The following is a 23,231-nucleotide window of genomic DNA, read 5'->3' on the forward strand; positions in this document are numbered from 1 at the left end:
TGTAGAGAAACTGGCATATCTTGTTGTTCAGTCATAGATGGCAAATTAAATCATCAGTTAGAGCCGCGCCCTCTACATTGTAAACAATATGGGCGCCATACTTTTGATAAGTTGACGTTTCGATCGAATGACAGGGAGGTAAATTGTAGCAGTGAATGACAAATAGAAACAGAACGATTTGACACCTTTTCCGATAACCAATCAGTGACGTTATTACCGAATATGTTAATTATATCCCAGCCAATCACAAGCGCCACGAGTGTATAAATAGTGGCGATGGTAGAGCTAACTCAATTCAACTGGAAAATCCACCAGTGAGAATGGCACGGTAAGAATATTTCCATTGAAAAATTCTAGTTTGACAAAACCAGTATAGGAAATACTGCACGTGGATTAGTAAATTGCAACGAATCATACTCGACGAATGACCAGTATCAAGAAGAGATGCTCTCTTTCGAAAATATCATTTTACAATACAATTTTAGGCGTTGCCCTCGTTTTTGTCACATTGTTCGCTAACCGTTCACTACGATATCTTAACGTGATATAACCGATTTGGTGTCTGTTCATGTTTTAGATTCGAGGCGTTCATTTTTGTATTGTCGGGAGTACTACTACTAACGGATCTTTGTCAAACGTCAGGTATTAATGTTTTATAAATATATATTACAGTTGTTTGACCGACAACATTATCCAATGTATAACTGCTAATTGTTAATGGTTTGCGATGCCAGCAAATATACCATGGAACGATTCCATCTGCGGTGTCTTTACTGTGAGACTCGCCTTTGTCATATTAATTTATTTCATTTTATTTTGAGACGTGGTTATGTTTAATTATGACTTCGGATTGTCAAAAAGGGAATTAAGCAAATTACTTCAAGTACAAAGAAATAGTAACCTTTTCTTCAGTTTCATGCATCTAAAAGTCAAAGTTTTCCTTAGGTCTGCACTCTAATCTCTCCCAATCATATAAATGAAAATGAAGCGATTGCGGGATAGTTATTTCATATCCTACCGTTTCGTCTAGTCGACTGATTAACTATGTTCAGTGGTTCAACGATACACAAACATTCAATAACAATGTTTTGAGTTCTTTGCAGATGTCACCTTAGACGGTTTCGAAATTACCAGTCCGACCGGGGAAAATGCAATCGTGTACAACATAGTGCAGGACATGTCGATTACATTCGATGTCACCGTGAAATCAGAAGGCGCTGCGGGAGATGTAACAAAAATTGAAGTTTTCTTTGAAAATGCAAATGGCAATACTGTTGGAACGCCTGTTGAGGTAGAAGGCTTAGTTACTACACCTGTAGGCGCTGGAGCTACAGTGAAAATTGACGGAAATGTTGTCGATTTGAAATTCGACGACAAGGACGACTGTGCTGCTGCTGAAACGTTGTGCGTGCAAATTACTGGGACAGGAGTGGACACAAACGACGATAAAGACTGCGAAGACCTTAAAGCTGGCGAGAAAAACTGTGCAGGTATAGTTCAAAATGTGAGATTGTGATAGAGTAGCCATTTGAAACCATGGTGTGCTCCATAAGAATCACCAGTATTTATATATTCAGTGTATACAAATTTCTCAAATCAACTTTGCAAGGCCAAATAGTAGCCGAAACCATACAAAGTCCATCTCGTTGTTCGTAAATTATGAAAACCTAAAAAAGTCTGAATAATATACTCAGCAAGACTCTGAATTAATCATTGGAATTAATCTCTGCCGCAACATTAAATTTCAGCCGTATATTTCGTAAACTAGTGAAATGACTATTCGAAAAAGCAAAATGTTATTTAATATGGATCGAAAAAAACTGCGTTTCTTTGGTTTACAAAACCAGAAACTAAAAGACATATTCTTCGTGACTTTATAAGAAATTAAACAACGTTACATTATTCATTTTCCCGTTTAAAAGAATCACTCTATGATTTCACGGTATGCTGAACGTGGTTTGTTGTTAGCGTGCACTTTCGATCTTACTGTTTTATATATTGAATTAAAAGTAGACTGTCCACTTGCGTTCTATCAACTTTTCGGAAGTTTCTTTGTATTTTTGTTGTTTTTTTTTCTGAATCCAGTACTTTAAAACACTAATAGCATGTACATTTTTTGTTTTCTAGTTGTCACAATCGCTGCGGATTCATTTAAGGTAACGGGACCACAAGGTATTCTCTACACGCGTACAGACGAGACGGAAATCGTGTTTACGTTGACAGCATCGCTATCAGATGTTGCTAACCCTGGACAAGTAGACGCTGTTAAGGTTTACTTCTCTAAGTCTGACGACGACACGAAGAAGAGCGAGCCCGTGTCCGGTACTTGGCAAGGCGAAGATCCAATCCCCGTTGCCGCTGAAACAACTCCATTAGGGGACATAACTGCCTCTCTCACAATGGACGCAGATTGCGTCCACTATGACCAACTCTGCGTGGAAATCTCAGATGGAATTATCGTATGGGATGACGATTGCATCGATCTCGGTACAGAAAAGGTCAGGCTGGCGAAAGTGACTGCTCTGGTAAGTGTGAGAACAGATATTGACCAGTTATCGCCTTGGTTTGTTACGCTCTACAAGCTACAATGGGTCGATGTTTTGATAATGGATTGGTCGATAGTTTTACCCACAGATTACTTAACAGATTAAATTGTGTATATTTTGCATCAAATGTAAATTATTAAGGAGTCACTGGAAACTGGAATTATCAGTCGGTAAACAAGACGCGCATAAGCTTATATTTCAATGTGTTTCAGACATATTAATAGTGCAGTAAGGACATAAATACTTCTTCTCTTCAATGAAGGGGTTTGACCTTATATGACCTTGCCCATATCGATGACCTTAAAGATAACAGAAGGATTGAATGAATTTCCTCGCATGTTGATGTTTTCGAAAGCACAGATAAATAGGCCTGTCACTGGCATGATCTCACTGAAGATAAATTGTTTGTTTATTATCTTTTATTAGTTGTGAGTATAGAGACGGGTTCTTTGGTTATCACCGAACCAAAGCCCTCAGAGATCACATACACCACACACGGGGATACCAAAATCATTAATCACACGACAAACGACGCCCACGCAGAAGTGAATTGCGTGACCATCTACTTCACAAACAACAAAAATGATGACACTAGAGTGGCATCAGAGCCTGCTGTCGTCGCTGAGGGCGATGCACCAACACCAGAGGACCCGGAAAAAATAGGTCATAATGACGATGATCCTACGGACATCACAGGTTGCGTGGCAACGCTGAAGTTGGACGAAGAGAGCTGCGCTGACTACACCCATCTCTGCGCATCACTGTCTGCCGTTGGTGGCGTCGAAGGAGAAGAGTGTATTGAATTCGGATCAGAAGACACTGAGGCTGGAGAAAAGGATTGTGGTAAGTCTTAAATGGCAATAATCTACATGGGTAGGGTCATTAAAATTCAAATTAAGGATATCATGGTTTTTTTGCATTGCTTTTACTATTTTCTGAAACACGATTGTTGCGTAAAACATCAGTCGTACAACAGCGAATTTGATATACAAAGTCTTACAAATTTTCCACCTGGGCAAATCGTTGATTAAATGTTCTGCTCCGAACATTTCGGTTGCTGACAACTCAATAAATAAAAAGAGCGCGAAAGTACTTGTAAGAATGATTGGTGTTGGCCAACAGTATTTAGGTCTGTCATACAAGTCTGCACGCGGATATATTTTGCCATAATGATCATTTAAGGTAGCATACGCCTCGGGGTTTCGGACTTTCAACTTTTCCAATTCTTTTCTTTTAAAGCTCTTGGTGTAAGAAATTTTTTTACCGGCATGGTTTCTCGAAAATCGAAAAATGTTTTTTTTTTCCTCATAGAGTTAACACAGGCATGATGGCCATTTAGAATTTCAAATGTCAGTAAATCTTTGGTCATTTGTTTCTCTGGTACCAAACTTTGTACGATGATCGCCTGATTTGTATTCTTGAATGTTGAAGAGAATGGTTGAAAGTTTCCTGGAGGAAAGTGTGAGAAAATGTTTATGTCTTTCACGTTCGAGGCGCGAACAACGGCGTAAAGTGAAACTACATGCAGACCTTTATAACATTCAAAATGTAACTGTAAATGAAATGAAAAACTTCGATATTATTACGTTTCTTGTCGATGCTTTCTAACTTTTTGGATTTAAAAGAGTTGTAATCGTTTATGGATTTTTGCGGTATATTCGTTTTATGATTATACATTTCGCTTGTTTCGGCAAAAGAGATTATAGTTGGACACAGACAGCGTTTTACGTTAATCTCCAATGATTCAGTGAAAAGTCAAGGGTAAAGTTAGAAGGTAGATATAGCTTTCAGGAAACTCTGTTTGTAATTTAAAGGTTTGTGTTCATTTATCCTGATCCTTGACCTTGTCACATTGCTTAGCTGTGGTTAGTCGTATAGAGACCTGCACTATTATGAGACAATGTAATACTACACATACATGTCACGTTGTCTGAATAGTTTACAGAAATAATCATTTTGTCTTCCTGTATGACAGAGAGCGCTGGTGTACGAGTTGCCATCGTTCACTACCACGTCCTTGCAGGCATGCTGGCTGTGTGTACCACTCGGCCTTGGTAAACTGGTAAGTAACCCTAAGTAATGTATTCTTGGCAAATGTGAATATTTCATGTAAAAAATTTGCCTACGGGGGATATCGGTGCTCTCAAAATATTAAAATAACATAGCATTTGTAAAGAGATTGTTATTATATTATCTATCTTTAAACTTGCTAAAGTGCAAATAATTCCTTGTCTTTAGTTTTGTTTGTTTTTTAATATATTTTCCCTAAAAGGTTGATAGGCAAAGATTTTGTGGCTATATTTTATTTTGAATTTTTGGTTAAAAAGACACGTTTGCTACCCTGAATCATAAAAATGCCCGGTGGCCTCATATTTATTCGCCATCACGAAAGGTAATTATTTAAATTTTCATTCATTGAATCCAGGCACTATCAAAATTTATATTTAAATTAAATACTTTACAATACTGGCATATCTATGACAGGGATTATGTGAAACTTTGCCAACAACAGCTGCATCTGGCTTTCTATGAAATGAATACTTTCAAAACTTATATGTAAGTAAAATGTCAAGAATTTCATTTCAGGTCTCGTTACATTGAATGAGCTGAAGGCACGCTGTTGGACCATCTTGACACGCGCAATATAAAAATCCCGCGTTACGTTGGCTTCTTGTAGCGTGGGGATTTGCTTATTATGTGATTTTCAAATTTTATGGCGTCTTTTGGTCTCTGTATGGATATCGGTGTTTACAGTTCCTGACTCAAAATTTTGTTTTCTTTCAGTCAATCTTTCCAGACACGGCAAGAAAGTAGCGATTTCATATCTACAGTGGCAAAATTCAACTTCTCCACGTTACAATTTCACAGTACTTACCGAATACAGGTGGCTTCACATTGGTCAACTTGAAACCGTGGCTATGGCTCATCATCCAGTGTTGAGATTGCACCTGCCAATCACTTAATCGATTACTCCAGCAACTCGACTAAGATTTTCATTAACTTAAATATCCAAAGAGTCTTTTCACTTGCCAAAAGAAGTAAATTTGTGATAGTGACAGTTTCTGACAAAACATTTTGGATCAAATCGAGGCTATGACCGTTTTTGTTGACCTCAGCGGTTTGCAAATGGCCAGTCTTACATGTGTTTCTTACGAAAATAAATGCTGCGCATGTGAATTCAAAGAACAGCACTAGCGAAAAGTTGCAACTTACTTGTCTGCAAAAAATTGTAAATGATCATACTCAGGATAAAAAGGCTGTTATCTTCAGTCGATCTGTGGTTTTCAAGCAGCGAACATTCACTGACGATATGCACTTAGGGTCACAGCCTCGATTTCGTAAAATATTCGGCAATATTTGCATGATTTCCTACACGTGCAGAGCTAGTTTGTCAGAACTATAACAACTATCTTCATGCAGACTGAGTTTCAATACTAATTAACAGTAGTCTTCAACCCACATTTGCAGTTAGCATGTCTAGAAATCCGTTCATTTCAGTCTTTGTGTATTCAAAGGATAGATGGCAGAAAGTCAGCTAAAACTGCTACAAAAATCCTAGCAGTGCTTTTGCCAGGTAATGAACATATTTACAAATTTCGCTCTAGTAAAACATTAAATCACTGCGCTCGTTTCCTTTTAACCGTTTGTGACGTTCAACTGATATAATTAGGTAAATGGAGACTTACCTTTGATGGCTTCTTGGAATTATTCACATCATCACCATGTTTTTGCCTGGAAAATCATGCAAAGTGTACTGCTGAAATTTGTATCTGGAAAAGACATAGTGTCCAGAGTGTCTTCTAGAATTATCTTTGTTCTAACTGTACCGACGAGTGATTTCTGTTGCCTCGTACGTTAGTCAGGATGACTTCTTTAATGCATATTACTTAGAAAACAAATAAATGCTATGTACCCATGACAACCGACGCGGAGCGGATGACGGTGCTATGGATGACATAGAAGAAGTCTGACGTCACGCCAGCTTCATTTCATGAACGACTCCGTACCTGACGCCCTCAACGGTTACAGCTACATAGGTTTAGCGCACTCCTCCGGCCATGCTATCATTAGTAACTGTCTATGTGTACTGTACATGTTCACATTTGACTACATTCTGACAGGCATGAGTTTTAGATAGTGCAGTCACCATATGAATTCATAAAAGCAAACAGGAAAATGTTCCATTATATTTCTGTATCATCAAGATATTTTTGTATATGAATAAAATCAGCGAAACAGAATCATTTCCTGTATTGATTACTTGATTAAGGTAGTTTGCGCCTCGAAAGTGAAAGACTTAAACTTTTGCTCAAACTTTCTTGAATGAAACATTCAACCTTTCTCTTATCAATCAGCAATAAAACTTCGGCATCACTGTGCAAAGTTTGGAACTAGCGAAACAAATTACCCAACATTTTGCGATATTTGTGATGTTCAAAAATTGGCCGCCATTCCTGTGTTAACTCTATGGCGGAAAAATTAAATTTGGATTTTCGAAACTAAGCCGATGAACTTATTTTCTTCAAGAGCTTTTAAATGAACCCCCACAAGTGGTAGATCAGAAAAGAACTGTAGAAATTGATAGTCCGACTATCTGTCCCTGACGTGTGTTCTACCTTAATGAATAACGCTGTCCTCAGAGGCGTTTGTTCCCCAATGTCACTTCTCTGAGAGTTCGATAATCGAAACATTCTTCTAATTTTCTACAGCATGCTATCGAATGCAGTGTCCAATCTCTGTTTTGGAAGGATTGTCGGGTACAAAAATTGAGCAATTATTAATTAAATGCAACGCTTCCTTTATGGCTGTTTAGTCAGATATCTCCATAGTGACCCCACAAACTTTTTCAATCACTCGTCCTTACATTATGAGCGTCAAAACTAGAATGGTCAAAATGCATATTAAGCGTATTTCGTTAAAAATCTGACTTACACCCAATAACTTCTTCTTTTTAATCCATGGTGCACTTAGTGACATATTTGGTGTTCCTTTAACTAGTGAATGCGACAACATTATTTGCCTGATTTTGCACAATTAGAAGTTTCGTAAACTTTGCTGGTATTAGGGACAAAGTGGTAAGTAGTTGCCAACTGTAGCGGCATCATGCGAAGCGAAACGCGAAAAGGTGTCAACGCACTTTTCCTGACCTGACCGGTTCATGCCAAGTAACGAACCTGAAGTTAATCCCGGGTCAGGAAAGGTCTCTCGACCCCTTCACGAAAGTCGGAGGTCTGTGGATCAGTGTGAATGTCCATTTTTTTAGTTTTGTTCCGTAACGGTTGCAGAAATTTTCTTTATCTTCAATTTTTTGTTAAAGGAAAGTTCACCAAATGTCAGCTTACCGGTAAGTAAGACAGAATGGTCAACCTGTGGTTATTAAGCCAGCTTTCTATTTCTTTGCAAGCCGGTGTTGTGTGTATATTCGAACTGATCGCGTCCCTAACACGTCGTACATGTACATCTTACATCACATGTTTTAAAACCAGAATTTAAGGCCGGGAAATATTTCATTATTGCAAAACTGTTGACCTATAAAAGTGTCCCATATTTTTAATTATGGATGAAAACAGTCGGAAGAAGGAAAATTGTTCTGTTGCTATTATCGATGAGCTTGTATTCAGATCGGAAACATATATTGACATTTCATGTTGACTAAGAACTTAGCATGAACTCGCAACTACATCTCCAAACTCTGTAGTGGCATCTGCACTCTGTACGCCATGCCGATACATTAAGTTGACCACTACCTTGTACAACTTTATTCAACGAAGTTATTGCATCATGGGAACTAGCAAGGCCGTAAGATCTCCCGTTCCTTTAAAGCGTACCCGCATATAAATTTGTTTGTTTTGTTCGTTGCGTGGCATATCATCCTGTTAATCATTAGTAGATCCTGCAAAGGCGAAAATACGGTATATTGCAAAACCTTTTAGCTACAATTCGTTAATCTAGATAGAACGATTATTTTTATTTGGATATGCGTAAAACACTAGCCACGAGTAAATATCGGCACATGGAACCTTTCAATATCAACAAAATCGATTAACTGGGGAACCTTGAGTTATCGAATTGAAATTCCCCCGACCCTGTTGACTCCTATAGGTTACTCCTTTCAAACTTAGGAACCTGAGCTAGATTTCGTTACCGCCTGTTTACAGGGAGCAATGAACGGGCCTACCGTCCTACACCATAGCAGTGAACTTTGTACAGAGTAGTCTATTCCCAACGCCACTCTGAATATCTAAGTAGTGGCAACGATATACTAGCGGTTGGAGTGTGTACTGACATTGGTTAAGTGTAAACAAACGCACGCCCACATGGCAGGCGCTCCTCGTTGAAGAAATTATGGCGTGTCTACAGGCACTCATCAGAAATGTCGCCCTCTGTAGCTTCATAATTTTCATACTACACAAAAGCCAGAAAGTTAAAGCTAGCAGTCGTTAATACTTTGCTTTTTCATGCGTTAATTATGCATGACCGCTTATCATGCCATTATTTTACATATTTAGTAGAAATTTCTGTTTTCACTATTTGCCTTGGTTCCTTTCCGAAATGTCACAAGAAAAAGTATTTCTTCTTTCGTGATCAGAAGAGGAAGCCGTGGTTTGCAGAATATATCTCATCCTGTTCCCAGCTTGCTCGGTCCAGTGACCTTTGGTAGTGAGTGCCTCTTCAGACACCAACCAATAATTATAGTATCACGTGATTTGTTTGTTTAAACATGGAAACAACCGACCAATCAGAAATTCTCTTTTCAGTGCTGAATCTATAAATTTCGGAACGACCGAGGAAATTTCTTAGTATCGCCGAAACCGGAGCACACCATCAAAATGACTCTGAGGTAAGTTGTGATAAGTTTTACGCTTCAGCACTGCCAAAAAACCTTAGTGAATATTTTTGTTTATGCAAAAGTTCAAGCCTTTCAGCTTCGAGGCGCGAAGAACCACTAAGCTTAATATCGAGCATAACACTTTCAACGCAGGGGCGGGATTTCCTACGAAGCCCTACCTGTGAAATATGGATAATCATATCCGATATGTTAAGTAACTTTAAAAAAAGACATCTAAGAACTAATTTGTTGAATGCATTCCTGATTTGCATTTAGGGGGATTGTGCTGTTTTTCACTGTGCTGGTGGTTGTCGCTGTAGGCAGTTCAAACGCAACGGCAGGTAAGCAACCGTTTATCGTCTATAGACAAGTCATCGTACTTTGCTTAGATTTCCTCCCAATATGTATGTCGTAACGACACTGAATTGAGTGATTCGCACCTAATATCATGTTATTAACTTCATTTAGTGATATCGCATGTGTCCCTTATATTCATTTGAAACTTTATCGTGCATCGAAATTTAGATAAATTTCGTCAGATTGAATACCCAGCTTATTTTGTTCAAATCTTTGTCTTATACACATATACTGAACTCTTGACATGAATATGAGATATCCGACTTTCGGGTGTTGTCAAGTGCATCCTTTTGTGTCATCGGATTGTTACAGGCGATCTATGATACACATACACACATATATCATACATGGCTCGAATCTTTATATCAACTACCGTGTCTGACCCTAATCCGTTTGTCATACTGAAATTTCGAGTATTCTTTTTGTCAACACAGCTTGTATGTGAGTAGTGATCATTGTTTATTGTTACAAACGAATTTTAGACTTGAATACAATTTTATACTCACATAGGTTGTGTTGATATGCTAAATACTTGGCATTAAATTACAGTATAGGGAATAATGCAGAAAGTGTAGGGAAACCCCAAAACAAAAGTTCTGAAAAAATAGCCAAAAGATACAGCTTATGGAGCTTTAAGCCCTGCTACAGTATGTCTAGTAGTATTGAGAAGGTCGTGGTCGTTGTCATGACGACTGTCAAAATTTGCGTTCAACTCTGAGTGAAACGAGTTGTCAATAGGTCACCAAACATTTGAGTATCACTGTTGTCTATTAGGCCAAAAGAGATCGTTTCTGGTCACCGCGTGCGTCATTTCAGAACCTGTGCGTCATGGCTTTTCTTTTTGGTTACATACTCATCAGTACAGCTATCTTTGATATCCCTGTTTGCGTAAAATAAAACGGAAGTATTATGCAGACGGTGATAAAAGACAATAACTGTTACATCAATAGTGCCAAACCAGCATAGTTAAGGGGACAAAGTAGAGTTTTTCAGGAATTTTGTTTGATACTATGTACTACTTATATTGTTTGACAAATTGAAAGATACTGAATAAATGGGTGACTATGCATATATTCCACCCCGGTTTTGGAACAATTAAATAAAACCATGATGAAAATGTACTAAGGTCATGACCATTAATACATTTTCACGATGGTTTCATGAATCGTGTATAAAACCGGGGTGGAATATATGCATGGTCGCTCATGCATCCAATATCTTTCAACATGTCAACAAAATAAGTAGTATCTCGTATCAAATGAAATCCATGAAAAACTCGACTTAGCCCCTGTAAGAATAAAAAAAGAGGAAAAAAACACGTCGCCGCATAACATTTGCTGATAAGGACCAGAAACATTTTTTTTTTTGGTTTTTTTTGGGGGGGTGGGGGTGGGGCTTTATGTATGTTTCCTTTGGGTGTTAGGTTAGCAAGTATTAACATCAAATGAATAGAAAATTCACTTCATGGGCAGAATCTTGAAAATTGCTTTTTCTTGTCTGGTTAATGAAAAACAATAACCTAAACTAAGATATGCATGGGCTAACAGCCATTGTCACTGGGCTACCAACTTCAGAAAATGGTAGCACAAGTGGACTACCAGGGAAAAAAGTTACTTTCGAGCCCACCAGGAAAAAAAAGTTAATTTCGAGGCCTGAATGTAGTACACGCCTCGAAACTGAAAGACTTAAACTTTTCTCAATATCCTTACTAAATAAAAAATAAAAATCAGAAGGCATCGTGCAAATGTAGTACTAGAGAAACAAGTCACCCTACATTTATTCATATTTGGAATCCAGAATGCCTCCAATACCCAAATTAATTCTGCGGGGGAAAACTAAATGATCAGTTTTCACAAACTAAGAAGCTAAAAACTTAACCTACTCAAATGATTCAATTGAGCTCCAATAAGCGGCAGATTAGAAATGTATTGTTCGAGTTTGAGTCTGAATATCTGTCCCCGAGGCGTAATATAACAAACACAAACGGTAGAAATTTCGAACAATGAATGCTTTACAATTAGTTAAATATCTCTAGTAGTTTAAATTATGCCCGCCCCTGAGTTTTGATGATCACGTGATCAATGAAGCCATTACACTTAAAGCGTTTAGATTCCAAATAGATTCCAAAGAGTATACACCAGTAGAAAAGTTACCAACTGATCAAATTTACCTTTATTTTGACCGTATGAATGTTTTAACAGTAGTCCCAACAATTAGTTAATTAATTGTTTGTCTCACCAGAAATTGAATTGGATAGCTATGAAATAACCGACCCGTCCAATCCCGCTGACATAGTGTATAACAGAGCCCAGGACACAACTATCACATTCACTGCCACTGTCAGGCATCTGCCGCTACTGGAACCGTGAATGGGATAAAGGTCTACTTCGCTAATTCTGGCGGCGCGAAGATCCCTGGCACAGAAAAAGATGCTGACGGGAACGCCCCTACCACAGAAAGTCCCCTACCCATCACAGACGACACCAATCCGACACCGATAATAGGGAATACTGTTGATCTGAAATTTACTTCTGCGGCGGATTGCACAGCAGCAACACAGTTGTGCGTATTGATCGAAGGAACAGAGGTGAAAACTGCTGACCTGAACAATGTCTCCCAGTCGGTACCAATCAGGGTCAAGCAGGCGATACAAATTGCGCAGGTACAAACCTTACTTATCGTCCTTCCAATGGAATTCTCTTCCCAGTATGATGTAAACCGTGCGGGTAAAAGTAATGCTTTCCGATAAAAGATCAGAAATATTACACATGTATATTTAATCATCGTGTTTCGTTCAAATAAATCGATATAAAATTCCATACTATTGAATATGCCAAGTAAGATCTCAATTATGAAATTGGTATAGACATTAATTTGACAAAATTGAGAATATCCATCTATGCAATAATCTTTCACTTCTTGAAGCTGTTATTTTGATAAATACAGTACAGATAAATACTGTTTTTGAGAACGACATTTATACTGACATAATTGAGATATAATTGTCCTTAATTCAACAACTAGCTTTATAGTGTTGAGAATAGATATGTTGGTAGAAGAAAGTATATAAAAATTCAATGCCATTTTGCCAAGATGGCAATTTTTGTAATTTGATTTTTGTTGTTCACAGAGCTCAAAATAGATGCGAATTCACTCACTATAAAGAGCCCGGCAGTTTCCGAATTCTGTACACCAGAACTGATCCGACGGACATCGTGGTTTACTATGACTGTATCGCCGACGGAAGTTGCCAACGACGGGCAGGTGGCGGCGGTCAATGTGTACTTCACCGATGGGAACACGAAAACCAGCAATCGCGTACCCGCTCCCTTGGCAGGTGGAACACCTGTACAGGTCAATTCAGCTGCAACTTCGTTGGGTGACGTTTCAGCTAGCATCACCATGGACGGCGATTGTGCCCACTACACTGACCTATGCGCAGAAATTCTGGACGGTATTATTGTTTGGGATTTCCAGTGTATAAAAATCGGCAGTGAAACTGGACAGGCAGGCGACAAGGATTGCAGTGGTGAGTTGATTTTTACAGTACAGATCTGTCGATTTCTGTTGTACAAGTTTAGGCCAAAGTAAGTAAATTCTTTGTTTTGCGTCCACTCAAAATCCTAAAAGGTACGCGGGTAAGCGGCTTAAAAACACACACAGAAAATTTAACACAAAATCTGTTTGCCTGAATTGGACAATTTTTCTCAAACCACATGAATACTCCTGTCACAGTGTGACACACTGTATGATCACTGTATGCATTTTCATAATGGATCAAAATAAACAGTCATTCTTTGACGTTTGCTTTTCTCTTATTAGTTTTAGATTTCTTTCTTGTGCATTCAAAGTGTCCACATGTCAATACTATTGCACAGCAACTTTACAGCCTTGGCAGTTTGAGGAATGGGTACACTATAACACAGTTTACAGTAGCAGTCTTTTGTTCTCAAGTTCTTGTACGTTTTTTTCAAGTTTCTTGTAATGCCTATTCTCTGATGGAATGTCATAGTTTTGCTGAAAGGTGTCTGTTGTGAAAGAAAACACCAAACAGAAATGGTAACTTGTAGCCTCTGCATTCAATTTTAGAAAGATGGGGCATCAGACAGAAGAAGAAATTGATGATATAATTGACAAAAGTATTCCCTGTAGCTTCCTCGGGACCAGCACCTTTCCTTTCCATCAAATAAAAGAAAGCATTTCGCAATTGTCAGTCTCCACACGTACACACAGACTCATCAGACCCAAATTTAGGTGGAAGCTTCACATCTATATTCCTTGCACTTTCAAAGTACCACATACCAGATTGATTGAAAAGATGAAGTATCATGGAAATATTCTACAGTGGGTCAAAGCATGATTGACAAATACAAAACAGCGAGTAGTCATAAATGGAGCATCATCTGAATGGAGAATACGTCACAAGTGGTGTCCCAAAGGGTTCAGTTCTTGGACCAATACTCTTTCTAATCTACATCAATCATACTGGCGGTGAAATTAGTTCTGAACTCAAAAAATTACTGACAATACCAAGACATGTCATCCCTTGCGAAATTGTAGTGATCCTGAAATTCTACAAGCTGATTTGGACAAGCTACAAAAAATGAGTGAACACTGGCGGACGCATATTGGCTACAACAACCCCTTCAATAAATACTCAATGTACAATATTTCACTGGGACGTACAACTGAAGAAAATGATCTACTTCATTCTACCTTAAAACCTTCAAGCAAATGTGATAAGTAAGGCAAACAGAATGTTGATCTCATCAAACGATCATTGTCGATCAAATCAAAAAAATGTCATTCTCCGTCTTTACAAGCAACTTGTGAGACCACAGCTCGAATATGCAGTACAAGCTTTGTCACCATGGCTACAAAAGGACATAAAAATCTTAGCACGGCAAATAATACCCAAACTCCAACACTACAATTATCAAAATAGACTTAAACAGCTTGGTTTAATGAAGAATTCGCGGCGACATGATTCAACGCTAGAATTAGTTATCAAAGGCCATGACCACTGTAACCTTTCACTTGAGTTAGGAGCCAACTCGAGAACTTGAAGACAGTGTCCCAAACTTCATAAACTATTCGTTCGACTTAACACAAGAAAGTACTTTTTTCAGCAAGAGTTGTGGACACCTGGAATAAATTACCAGCCGATGTCATTAATGCAGAAAGTGTGACCTCCTTCAAGAGCAGCTACGACCGCCTACTACAAGTTTGAACTTTCACAGAGGGATTCTAATATACTTTCCCATACCCAAACTGAACAAAAAAGTACCTAAAGGCCTTTCCTTGACAGGACTGATCACTGGTTTATTTTTTGTTTCAAGTTAAAACGAATTAACCAAATTTTTGGCAAATCTAAAAGACCAATTAACTAGGATAGGCCTCAACACTTTCCGATTTTTCCGTCTGCCAAACTCTCTGAGTCGTGGTACCCAAGTCCAATCGGCCGACTGAATCTCTCTCTGTTCAAGTCCCGATTGCTCGCAATGACCATGCCTTCAAGTTGCCGTGCAAAGTTTCCTGTATTTTAACTTCGATTATTTCCCTGCTTTCATCCATTTTTTATCGTGACGACAAAGCCACAACAGGCAAAGTCACAACAGACAGCGAGAACGTGAGGCCCCGGCGTGAGGCTGAGAGTATCGACAGGTGTAAATGTGTAGAAAATACTGTTTTACGTCACCGCATGGTCCATTAGTGAAATCTGACTGCCGTAAAGGAGTGTTTCGAGCGCCACGACTTGTTTTTGCGACAAAATAGCGCCACCAACGGCGAAATTTTGAAAGGAATGTTTGTGTTTTTTTTCCGAAAAATCTCCAAAAACCTAGGCGCGCGCGGACGCAAAACAAAGAATTTTCTTACTTTGGCCTTAGTGTCGTACACTCACTGTGTAGCGTGGTGGTTGGACTGTGGTACAACAGTGTGTCAGCGGTTAAAGTGTCGTCACTACTCTTGAGTTTATATGCTACATTTGCTTGTTTTCAATTTGATTTTTCCAGTTTAGGGCAGAATGCGCCTTTGGACATATAATCGGACTTTAAACTTTTACAATTCTTTTCTGATTTAACGTTTGTACGGTTTATTTTAAGGCTCTTGGAGTAAGAAACATTTTTCACTGTGCTAGTATTTTGAAAATCGACAATTTTATTTTCCCCATAGCGTTAAAAAATCATATGAATAGCGTTCATTTTGAATTTAAAGTGTCGGTATGTGCTAGGATACTTTTTCTATTAACCCAAAATTTGTAAGGTGACCTTTCCTTTTATACTTGATTTTGTAAGAGAATTGTTGAAAATTACACCGAGACAAGATTTTCTCTTTCGTGGGGCATATTAACTTAACCCTTTGAGTACCGTATGTTTTCCCACCAAAATTTTAGTGCAACATTTTACCATTTTTTATGAATTTTCCTGTATTTTTTTGATAATTTTGAACAAAATGGACATCACATTTCATTTGCTACAGTTTTTTATCAAAATTTTGGCAAAAAACTGAAAAAAATGGTTTGGATATATTTTGTAAAGGTGACAAAAATTGACTTTGGCGCTCAAAGGGTTAAGCAAACTGTTAGTGCATTTTTTATTGGCATTCCTTATTCAGTGGATTTTGATTAGAGGTGCGAATTCAGTCGAAGATCAAGTACAAGGGTAGCAAATATCGAATATTCTGTACACGAGTAATGGTTAGAATTTTCTAAAAACTCTTTATGCAAGCATGGAACTCCCTTACAATTAAAAGTACCGTGTGAAGGGTTTTCCTATCTTATGTATACGGAACACTAAAATCCTAAAAAAGTCTGTTAAAATGTGAAATTTGTCATCAAGGAACATCAGATTTACACTTTTCAACATAATAAGCTTTTATCATGTCAGTAATCGAATAATGCTTTCCAACAGACATAAGAAGATGCTTGATACCAAAATAAATATACATTTTAATGTTACACCATGAGAGAAAATGCCGAGAGAGTTTGACCGGTTGACCTCGCTGTTAATTTTATGCAGGAAATTACAATAACAATGCTTGGTCGAATGACGCAGTGCCTTGAGGGTGGGATCACCAGTGGTATATGGGGAGGAGTACCTTCCGATGGTGATAAGTGGTGCAGATTACCGTCGCCTAGGTGACTGGCGTATAAGCGTGCCAAAAGACACCTATGGTTGATTTCCTGTTGACCAGTCGGATGGCAGAGTTGCAAATACCTGGACTGAACCATTTGGTTTTTTGTAGGTGTCGGTGGTACTTTGACAATATAAGTAAAAATGCACATATATTGAGTTTATTGTCTTGTTTATGAGCGGCCAGTATTTCCAACAGCATAAATTATGTGCATTTGCCCTTGAAGGAATAAATAATTTTCGAATAAAACATCGCGAATGTAACTACATTCCTTAAGCTCGACGTACACTTAAGTGCCCCAAAGAACCATGAAATCGCCCGACTTTCGATTGAAGAGATGAGTTTTGCCAAACCGCGTATACAGAAAAGTGGCAGATGACTTTATTTTTAGAATCATAGACAGTATAGCGAGATGTAAAAAATGTGAAACAGGCTCCCCACCTAACTATCCTAAATGTTTTTGTGTCGAGTTTGTGTTTGATTCGTTTCGAAAATGTGTTCCTACATTCTTATCCGATTGTTTGTGTTAATGAAATGTTTGTTTCGCTTTGGATATTTGTAGAGAAGTTTGGATTAGTGTGTACGGTAATGTTTTGTTTGTGTGGGGAAAGCTTATGGCGAGACGCAGCCGGACCTATGTTGTTACAAAAGTTGATAGAGTCGCCCTTTGACGCTTGCGTTTCGAAACCCGAGTGTGGTTTCTCATCAGTCGCAGTGTAGATTCTTTCCTTAGTTTGTGTTTGTGAAAATTTATTTTAATGCATTTTAGTGGTCTTGCTTTCCGATTAGCGAGGCAAGTATATTAATTTTGGTCACGTTGTGAGTCCGTTTGGTGGTTCGGTTTGTTTGTTCTATATTTCTTTACTTCGGTAAATTTTGTTTTGACTGGTGTGTCTTAGATTTTGTGTTTTAGATTTTTGCGGAGGTTTGTGAATTTTTAGGCAATAAGTACCACTGCGGGGTACGGATTTTATGTTTATTGGATCAAGATACTTACAAGTATCCTGGTTGATGTGCTTGTTCTCGTACATTTTAATTAATAGTTCATTTACTTTGTTTACTGTTTGTTCTGGCTTGTTGTGTATATACTGAGTGTTACGTAATTGCCTTTCGCATTCGAGTACGTAATCGTTTGTGTTGACAATAACGAAAAACCGACCCTTGTCGAAGGGTTATTTTCCCAAAATTTGTCCAATGTTTGCAAGCTGGTTTATCGCGATTCTTTTGGCACGCGACATGTTTTGTTTCCTTGTTTGAAAGGGTATCTCTAGAAGTGCGAGTTTAGCAGCTTCAGATAGCTTTCAAGTTTTTGTTTTTTTGTTGTTCGTGGAGTCCAATTTGACTTTTCTTTGAATTGGTGTTGTTGCGATTGTTTGTGTCTCACGATGTAGCGTAGTCACATTATACGACTTTATTTGTTGAAATCCTGAGGTGGTTTTATTCTGTTTGGTTTTGTTGGTGTCCGAATGAATTTTAAGGCTTTTGCCTAGTACTATTTTTCGGAGTTTCATAGTTTGAGCGATGATCGGTTGTTGTTGAATTTCATGTTGTTGTCGGCTTTTCTTTGGAAATAGCTGATTTATTTCCACGGCCATGTTTTCTGTTACGTTACTGTGATTGTTTATTTTGTATTTAATGTTGTGTTTCAGTTGTTTGTTATGTGTACGATTTTTGTGTGTTCTATGTCATCTTATCGTATTTTTTGGTAGTTCCCTTTTTGGAGTATTTGGTGGCCCTGAAAAGGGCCGCTTGGTATGGGTTTTTGTTAGCGCTTGGCGAGTTTGTTTTGGCGATAAGCCTAGCTTTTTATGCTTCTTTTCGCCGATTCGATGTGCTTGGTGAGTAGGTGTTTGCCGCCTTCTTGTCACTGTGTGTGCTTACATGGACAGTCTGCATAGCCCTTGAATGTGGTCTCGATTTTGATCAAACTTACAATTTAGGAGTATATATCAAAACTGATAAATGATTTATGTGATTACTGTAGCTATAGATAGGCTACATTCAGGACGGGCAGCGACGGGCAGTAATTAGTAGGCAAAACAGGTGGTTTTCACCGTGGGCAGAACTCGGTGCAATGATACTGAACATTAATAGTAAGCCTGTCACCTTGAAGGTAATGCTGTAGGTGAAACAAGGACACACGATGGTACAAACAACACCACAAGTGAAACGTACACACAGAAATACACGCGTTCCTACGTTGTGCCCACCCGGGCCACGCGATTAAAATATGACTGATACTGCTGGATAGTGTTAATTGGGTCGGTAAACAGTCAATTAGTAGTTTAATTGACTACCTGGGTGATTGGCAGGTCGTGTCCAACGACGCATATGCAAAGCAGGCCAAAAGACAAAAGCCCCCAAAATTATTGACAGCTGGCCAGGGGTCACCATGAATACGTAATGAAGCTTCACTACGCAGAAACTGCGTAGTCAAGCCCTTCTTAACCGGTCAAACTCTCTCGGCATTTTCCGGCATGCATAAAAGGTAATTGATGTTGAAATCTGCTATCGATCGTAAAGGTGCAGAATTGCCAGCATTTTGATTGGTTTGTCTGTAGCATCCTTTTCACTCAAGAGTTCATTTTAACTTCATATCGCCCTGTAAAAAGGGAAATATGGTGATGCGAAATATAGTGAAGTTTATTTAAAAAACAGTGGTATTGGCTGTAAAATGGATGTGAAAGGCTCAAAACTTTTTTTATCTTTATCAAAGACCGCAAAGCAATATTGGATATACAAAGTTTTCTAAACGAATAGTTTCCATCACATTTTTTGCGCTTTTTTCTTTGTTGTAGTGTTGACAATCGATGACGGTTCCCTTAAAATCACCGAGCCTCCCCTTTCGGACATCACCTACACTACAGCGAAAGAAACGTCGATTACCTTGGAGATGACAATATCGCCCGCCACCGGCCTAACTGGGCAAGTAGAAACGGTGAATGTATACTTTTCTGACAAGGATGAAACTCAAACCGATCCTGTCGCTGGTACATTTGACGGCACACCACTCCAGGTTACCACCGCAAATACAAAACTGGACGGCGTGGTGGCGTCTGTCATCCTTGACGAGAACTGTGCCAAGTACACCCACCTGTGTGTGCAGATTTTGGACGGGACTGTCATTGAAGATGAGGACTGCCTGGAGACTGGTACAGAAGAAGGCCAAGCCGGTGACGTGGACTGTTCTGGTAAATACCATCAAGTCTATGATAAAATTTCGTTTTGGTTTTAAGGATTAACCATCCTAGCTTGGGGGTTCATCAAAATCAGTAAACACATCGGCAGAGTGAAAATTGTTCATTTTATCAGAAGCAATGCTATTCCAACACATGCATGACTACTGACAAAAGAATTTATTTTCCGATGTGAGGCAAGCTATGCCTGCTCACAGTAGGTGAAAGTATGTTCACTTGTTACCTGAAACATTAAATATAGTACGCACATCAAGGCACTTCGACTGGTCATCGAAAGCTATGAACTGATGATTATTACTAGTGTCAAACACAATGCAAGGCTTTGATTGTGAACAAAATATTTCAAATCTTCAATTTGCAGGGAGTTCCGGCTTACTCAATGCTGTCGGAAGATTTAGCATCCTCACCGGCGTATTGGTTGTCATGACCATTCGATGGATGTAGACTTATGGTAGGTTCTCTGCTGTCTATGGTTATAGATGATAGCATTGCTGATTTTTATTAACATAAATTATCATACGTCCAGATGATCCAAATGGAAAGAGTCAGAGGATTGAATTGTATTTATTTGTTAATGTTTTCTTCTGTTTATTCATTCATTTATTCATTCATTCATTCATTCATTCATTCATTCATTCATTCATTCATTCATTCATTTATATATAATTTATTTATTTATTTATTTATTTATTTATTTACTTATTTATTTATTCATTCATGCTCTCATTCATTCATTCATTCATTCATTCACTCATTCATTCATTCATTCATTCGTTCGTTCGTTCGTTCTTTCATTTATTCATTCATTCATTCAATTATTCCAGTAGCTTGCATTCTATTAACACTTGGTTTTTATATTTCGTGAACTATGCAACTTGAAATAATGATCTTAAAAAGTATGAGAAGTCATATTTTGAGGTGTTTGTCAGCGTAAATTTACCAGAGTTCCGCTGTAGTGCCTACCCGCTATGCCGAATACAATAAACTTTGAAGTGTGGGAAGTGAAGAAGAGCGAAATATGTGCTGATCATTTCCCAACACGGCTTGTTCTGATCATCCCCTTGATGTAGTTAATGTGCTCGCTGACTGTATACCGACATTCCATTGGTGCTGTCTCTTTTGTTAGTTGGTCTTCTGTAGGGACTTCGGTGTCCACATTTGACAGAGCCTGATTTTTCTTACTTGTTCAAACTCAGTTTTTCGTTTACAAGGTTAGAATAATACTCATGATATATCCACTGTGGCGATACCATTTTGAGCAACTTCTCCTTGTGATGTCTTCACAGAACTGACGGAATATCTACAGCTGCCTGCTGATTGGCTATCTTGAAACCGTGAAGTAGGTCATCATCCGGGTGTTGATGTCACACTTGCAAAACATTAATCAATAAGTCTAGCAACGTAATGAAGACGACGATTTACCTTCATCATAAGCGACTAGAATATCCCAAGACTCTTTGCTCGTACCAAAAGAAGTAACTTTGTTCAAGTGGCGGGTGTTGAATACATTTGCGTCAAAACGAGGCTATGACCTCACTGTTGACCTCAGTACTTTATAACAAAAGAACGTAAGCCAGTCATACATAAGATTATTAAAAGAATTAGAAAGATTATGGCCCGAGAGTTCTTCAGAGCTCGACAGCGTGTGAAAACAAAATAAAGGAAGGCAGTACAGGAAATATTTAATTGACTTTTATACAAAAATGTTTTAACAAATCAAATTCAAGAAACAAAAGTTATTGTCTTCGACGCCTTCAACTTTACTGGTCGATGTTTCCTGGCGATGGGTCTTTGTTAAGATTCTCCTTACAGTTAAGGTCACAGCCTCGGTTTCGATAAAAGTTAAATGCGTACTCCCAACAGTGGTTAAACCTGATATTTGTACAAAGTATGTAACTTTCAAGATGAGGAGAATTTCTCAACTGTCGCGCCATTTTTATGTTGACTGGAAAGTGCTGGAAAAAAGATCTTATACAGCATTCCCTGTGCTTAGCAACAGGTATCTGTTAAGAATACTGTATTCCTGGATACAGGACAGAAATGTTCCTACCAACAGTGAAGACTGGTTTTGCCATCGTTTGGACAGATTTGAACTCTGTTACTGTGTATTTAATCCCCTCATCTGATTGATTTGAAAGAGCAAAAATTGGATCATGGCAAAAGTCAGGGAAATTGCCCAGGGCAAGTAGCTTGCACTGTTGAAACATCCATGACATGACGCTCAGTACTTATAAAAGAACTTAAAATTTTGCATCACATGATTCTTCTTGATTCTCAACCATTGGATAGTAATTTTGTCTTTTATACACAATTACTAGCCGATAAAAACACCGCTAAGTTATTTTCTTCGTAACTATACTCGTTTTCTTTTACCATATGTGACGTTCAACTGATAAAATTTGGTATAAGGAAACTTACATTTGATATTTTCTTGGAACTATTAGCATCATCACCTGTTTCACGTAAGATGTGTTACGGAATTTTTGTTTCTGGAGCAGGCAGAGCTATAGAATTAACTTTGTTTTTGTTTGCATCAATAAGCGTGTTTTTGTTGTATGGTGCTTTCAAAGGTTATGTAACCTTGACAACCGACGCAGTGCGGATGACGGTACTATGGATGACATAGAAGAGGCCTGACATCACACACAAGCTTCATTTTATGAACGACTCCGTGCCTGACGCCCTCGACGGTCAGAATTGTAATGATGGTGTGTACTCCCACATACCATGCTGTAATTTGGAATCGCAAGTGTACTTCACTGACAGGTTTACTCATGTTGACCAGACTGGCATAGGTTTTCGACGAGATACCGTTTTAGCCACACTACGCATGGCATAAAGGATGCATCGACTTTCCCATCATGTTTATGTAGCACATAGATATTATATATTTTAGAAATACAATGTATGAAATGTTATTATGTGTCTGTTTTGCTTTGTTTTAATTGAGTGAGGCACGAGCAACAGTGTTCCTTCTACAAGGTCACCCCTGTCCAAGAACAAGGTGATGAAAAAGCTTTTCGTCATGCTTTAAAAAATGTATAGAATAATATCGAAGCTGTTGTCATTGCTAAGTCATATTTTCCAAAATGATGCTTGCGATGTTTCTTATATCTTCAAGATTGGTTTCCAAGATTCAGAATCTCCATTGTATTCCAATGAAATCGT

General features: G+C 38.3%; 1 protein-coding gene and 1 long non-coding RNA gene across 2 annotated transcripts; both read left to right on the top strand.

Moving 5' to 3' along the window:
- The first annotated feature begins 289 nt into the window (after positions 1 to 289).
- Positions 290 to 1,485, top strand: LOC139123416 (uncharacterized). The gene is made up of 3 exons (XR_011549654.1): positions 290 to 328; positions 578 to 642; positions 1,104 to 1,485. It is a non-coding gene; the product is annotated as an uncharacterized lncRNA (long non-coding RNA).
- A 7,845-nt stretch (positions 1,486 to 9,330) lies between these two features.
- On the top strand, positions 9,331 to 22,981 carry LOC139123417 (uncharacterized). Its single transcript, XM_070689557.1, has 7 exons — positions 9,331 to 9,387; positions 9,652 to 9,716; positions 11,974 to 12,394; positions 12,863 to 13,261; positions 19,665 to 20,057; positions 20,425 to 20,514; positions 21,350 to 22,981. The coding sequence occupies exons 4-6, from the start codon at positions 12,958 to 12,960 to the stop codon at positions 20,505 to 20,507; spliced, it is 780 nt and encodes a 259-aa protein (XP_070545658.1). The 5' UTR covers positions 9,331 to 9,387; positions 9,652 to 9,716; positions 11,974 to 12,394; positions 12,863 to 12,957; the 3' UTR covers positions 20,508 to 20,514; positions 21,350 to 22,981.
- The last annotated feature ends 250 nt before the right edge of the window (positions 22,982 to 23,231 follow it).

This window comes from Ptychodera flava (genome assembly GCF_041260155.1).
Source record: "Ptychodera flava strain L36383 chromosome 23 unlocalized genomic scaffold, AS_Pfla_20210202 Scaffold_23__1_contigs__length_28996876_pilon, whole genome shotgun sequence".
Classification (NCBI taxonomy): Eukaryota; Metazoa; Hemichordata; class Enteropneusta; family Ptychoderidae; genus Ptychodera; species Ptychodera flava.

Excerpts from the sequence above, each read along its gene's own strand:
- LOC139123417 (XM_070689557.1), top strand. The coding sequence starts at position 12,958 with ATGACTGTATCGCCGACGGAAGTTGCCAACGACGGGCAGGTGGCGGCG. Across the intron at positions 13,262-19,664 it reads AGGCGACAAGGATTGCAGTG|TGTTGACAATCGATGACGGT; the intron begins GTGAGTTGATTT and ends TCTTTGTTGTAG. Across the intron at positions 20,058-20,424 it reads CGGTGACGTGGACTGTTCTG|GGAGTTCCGGCTTACTCAAT; the intron begins GTAAATACCATC and ends TTCAATTTGCAG.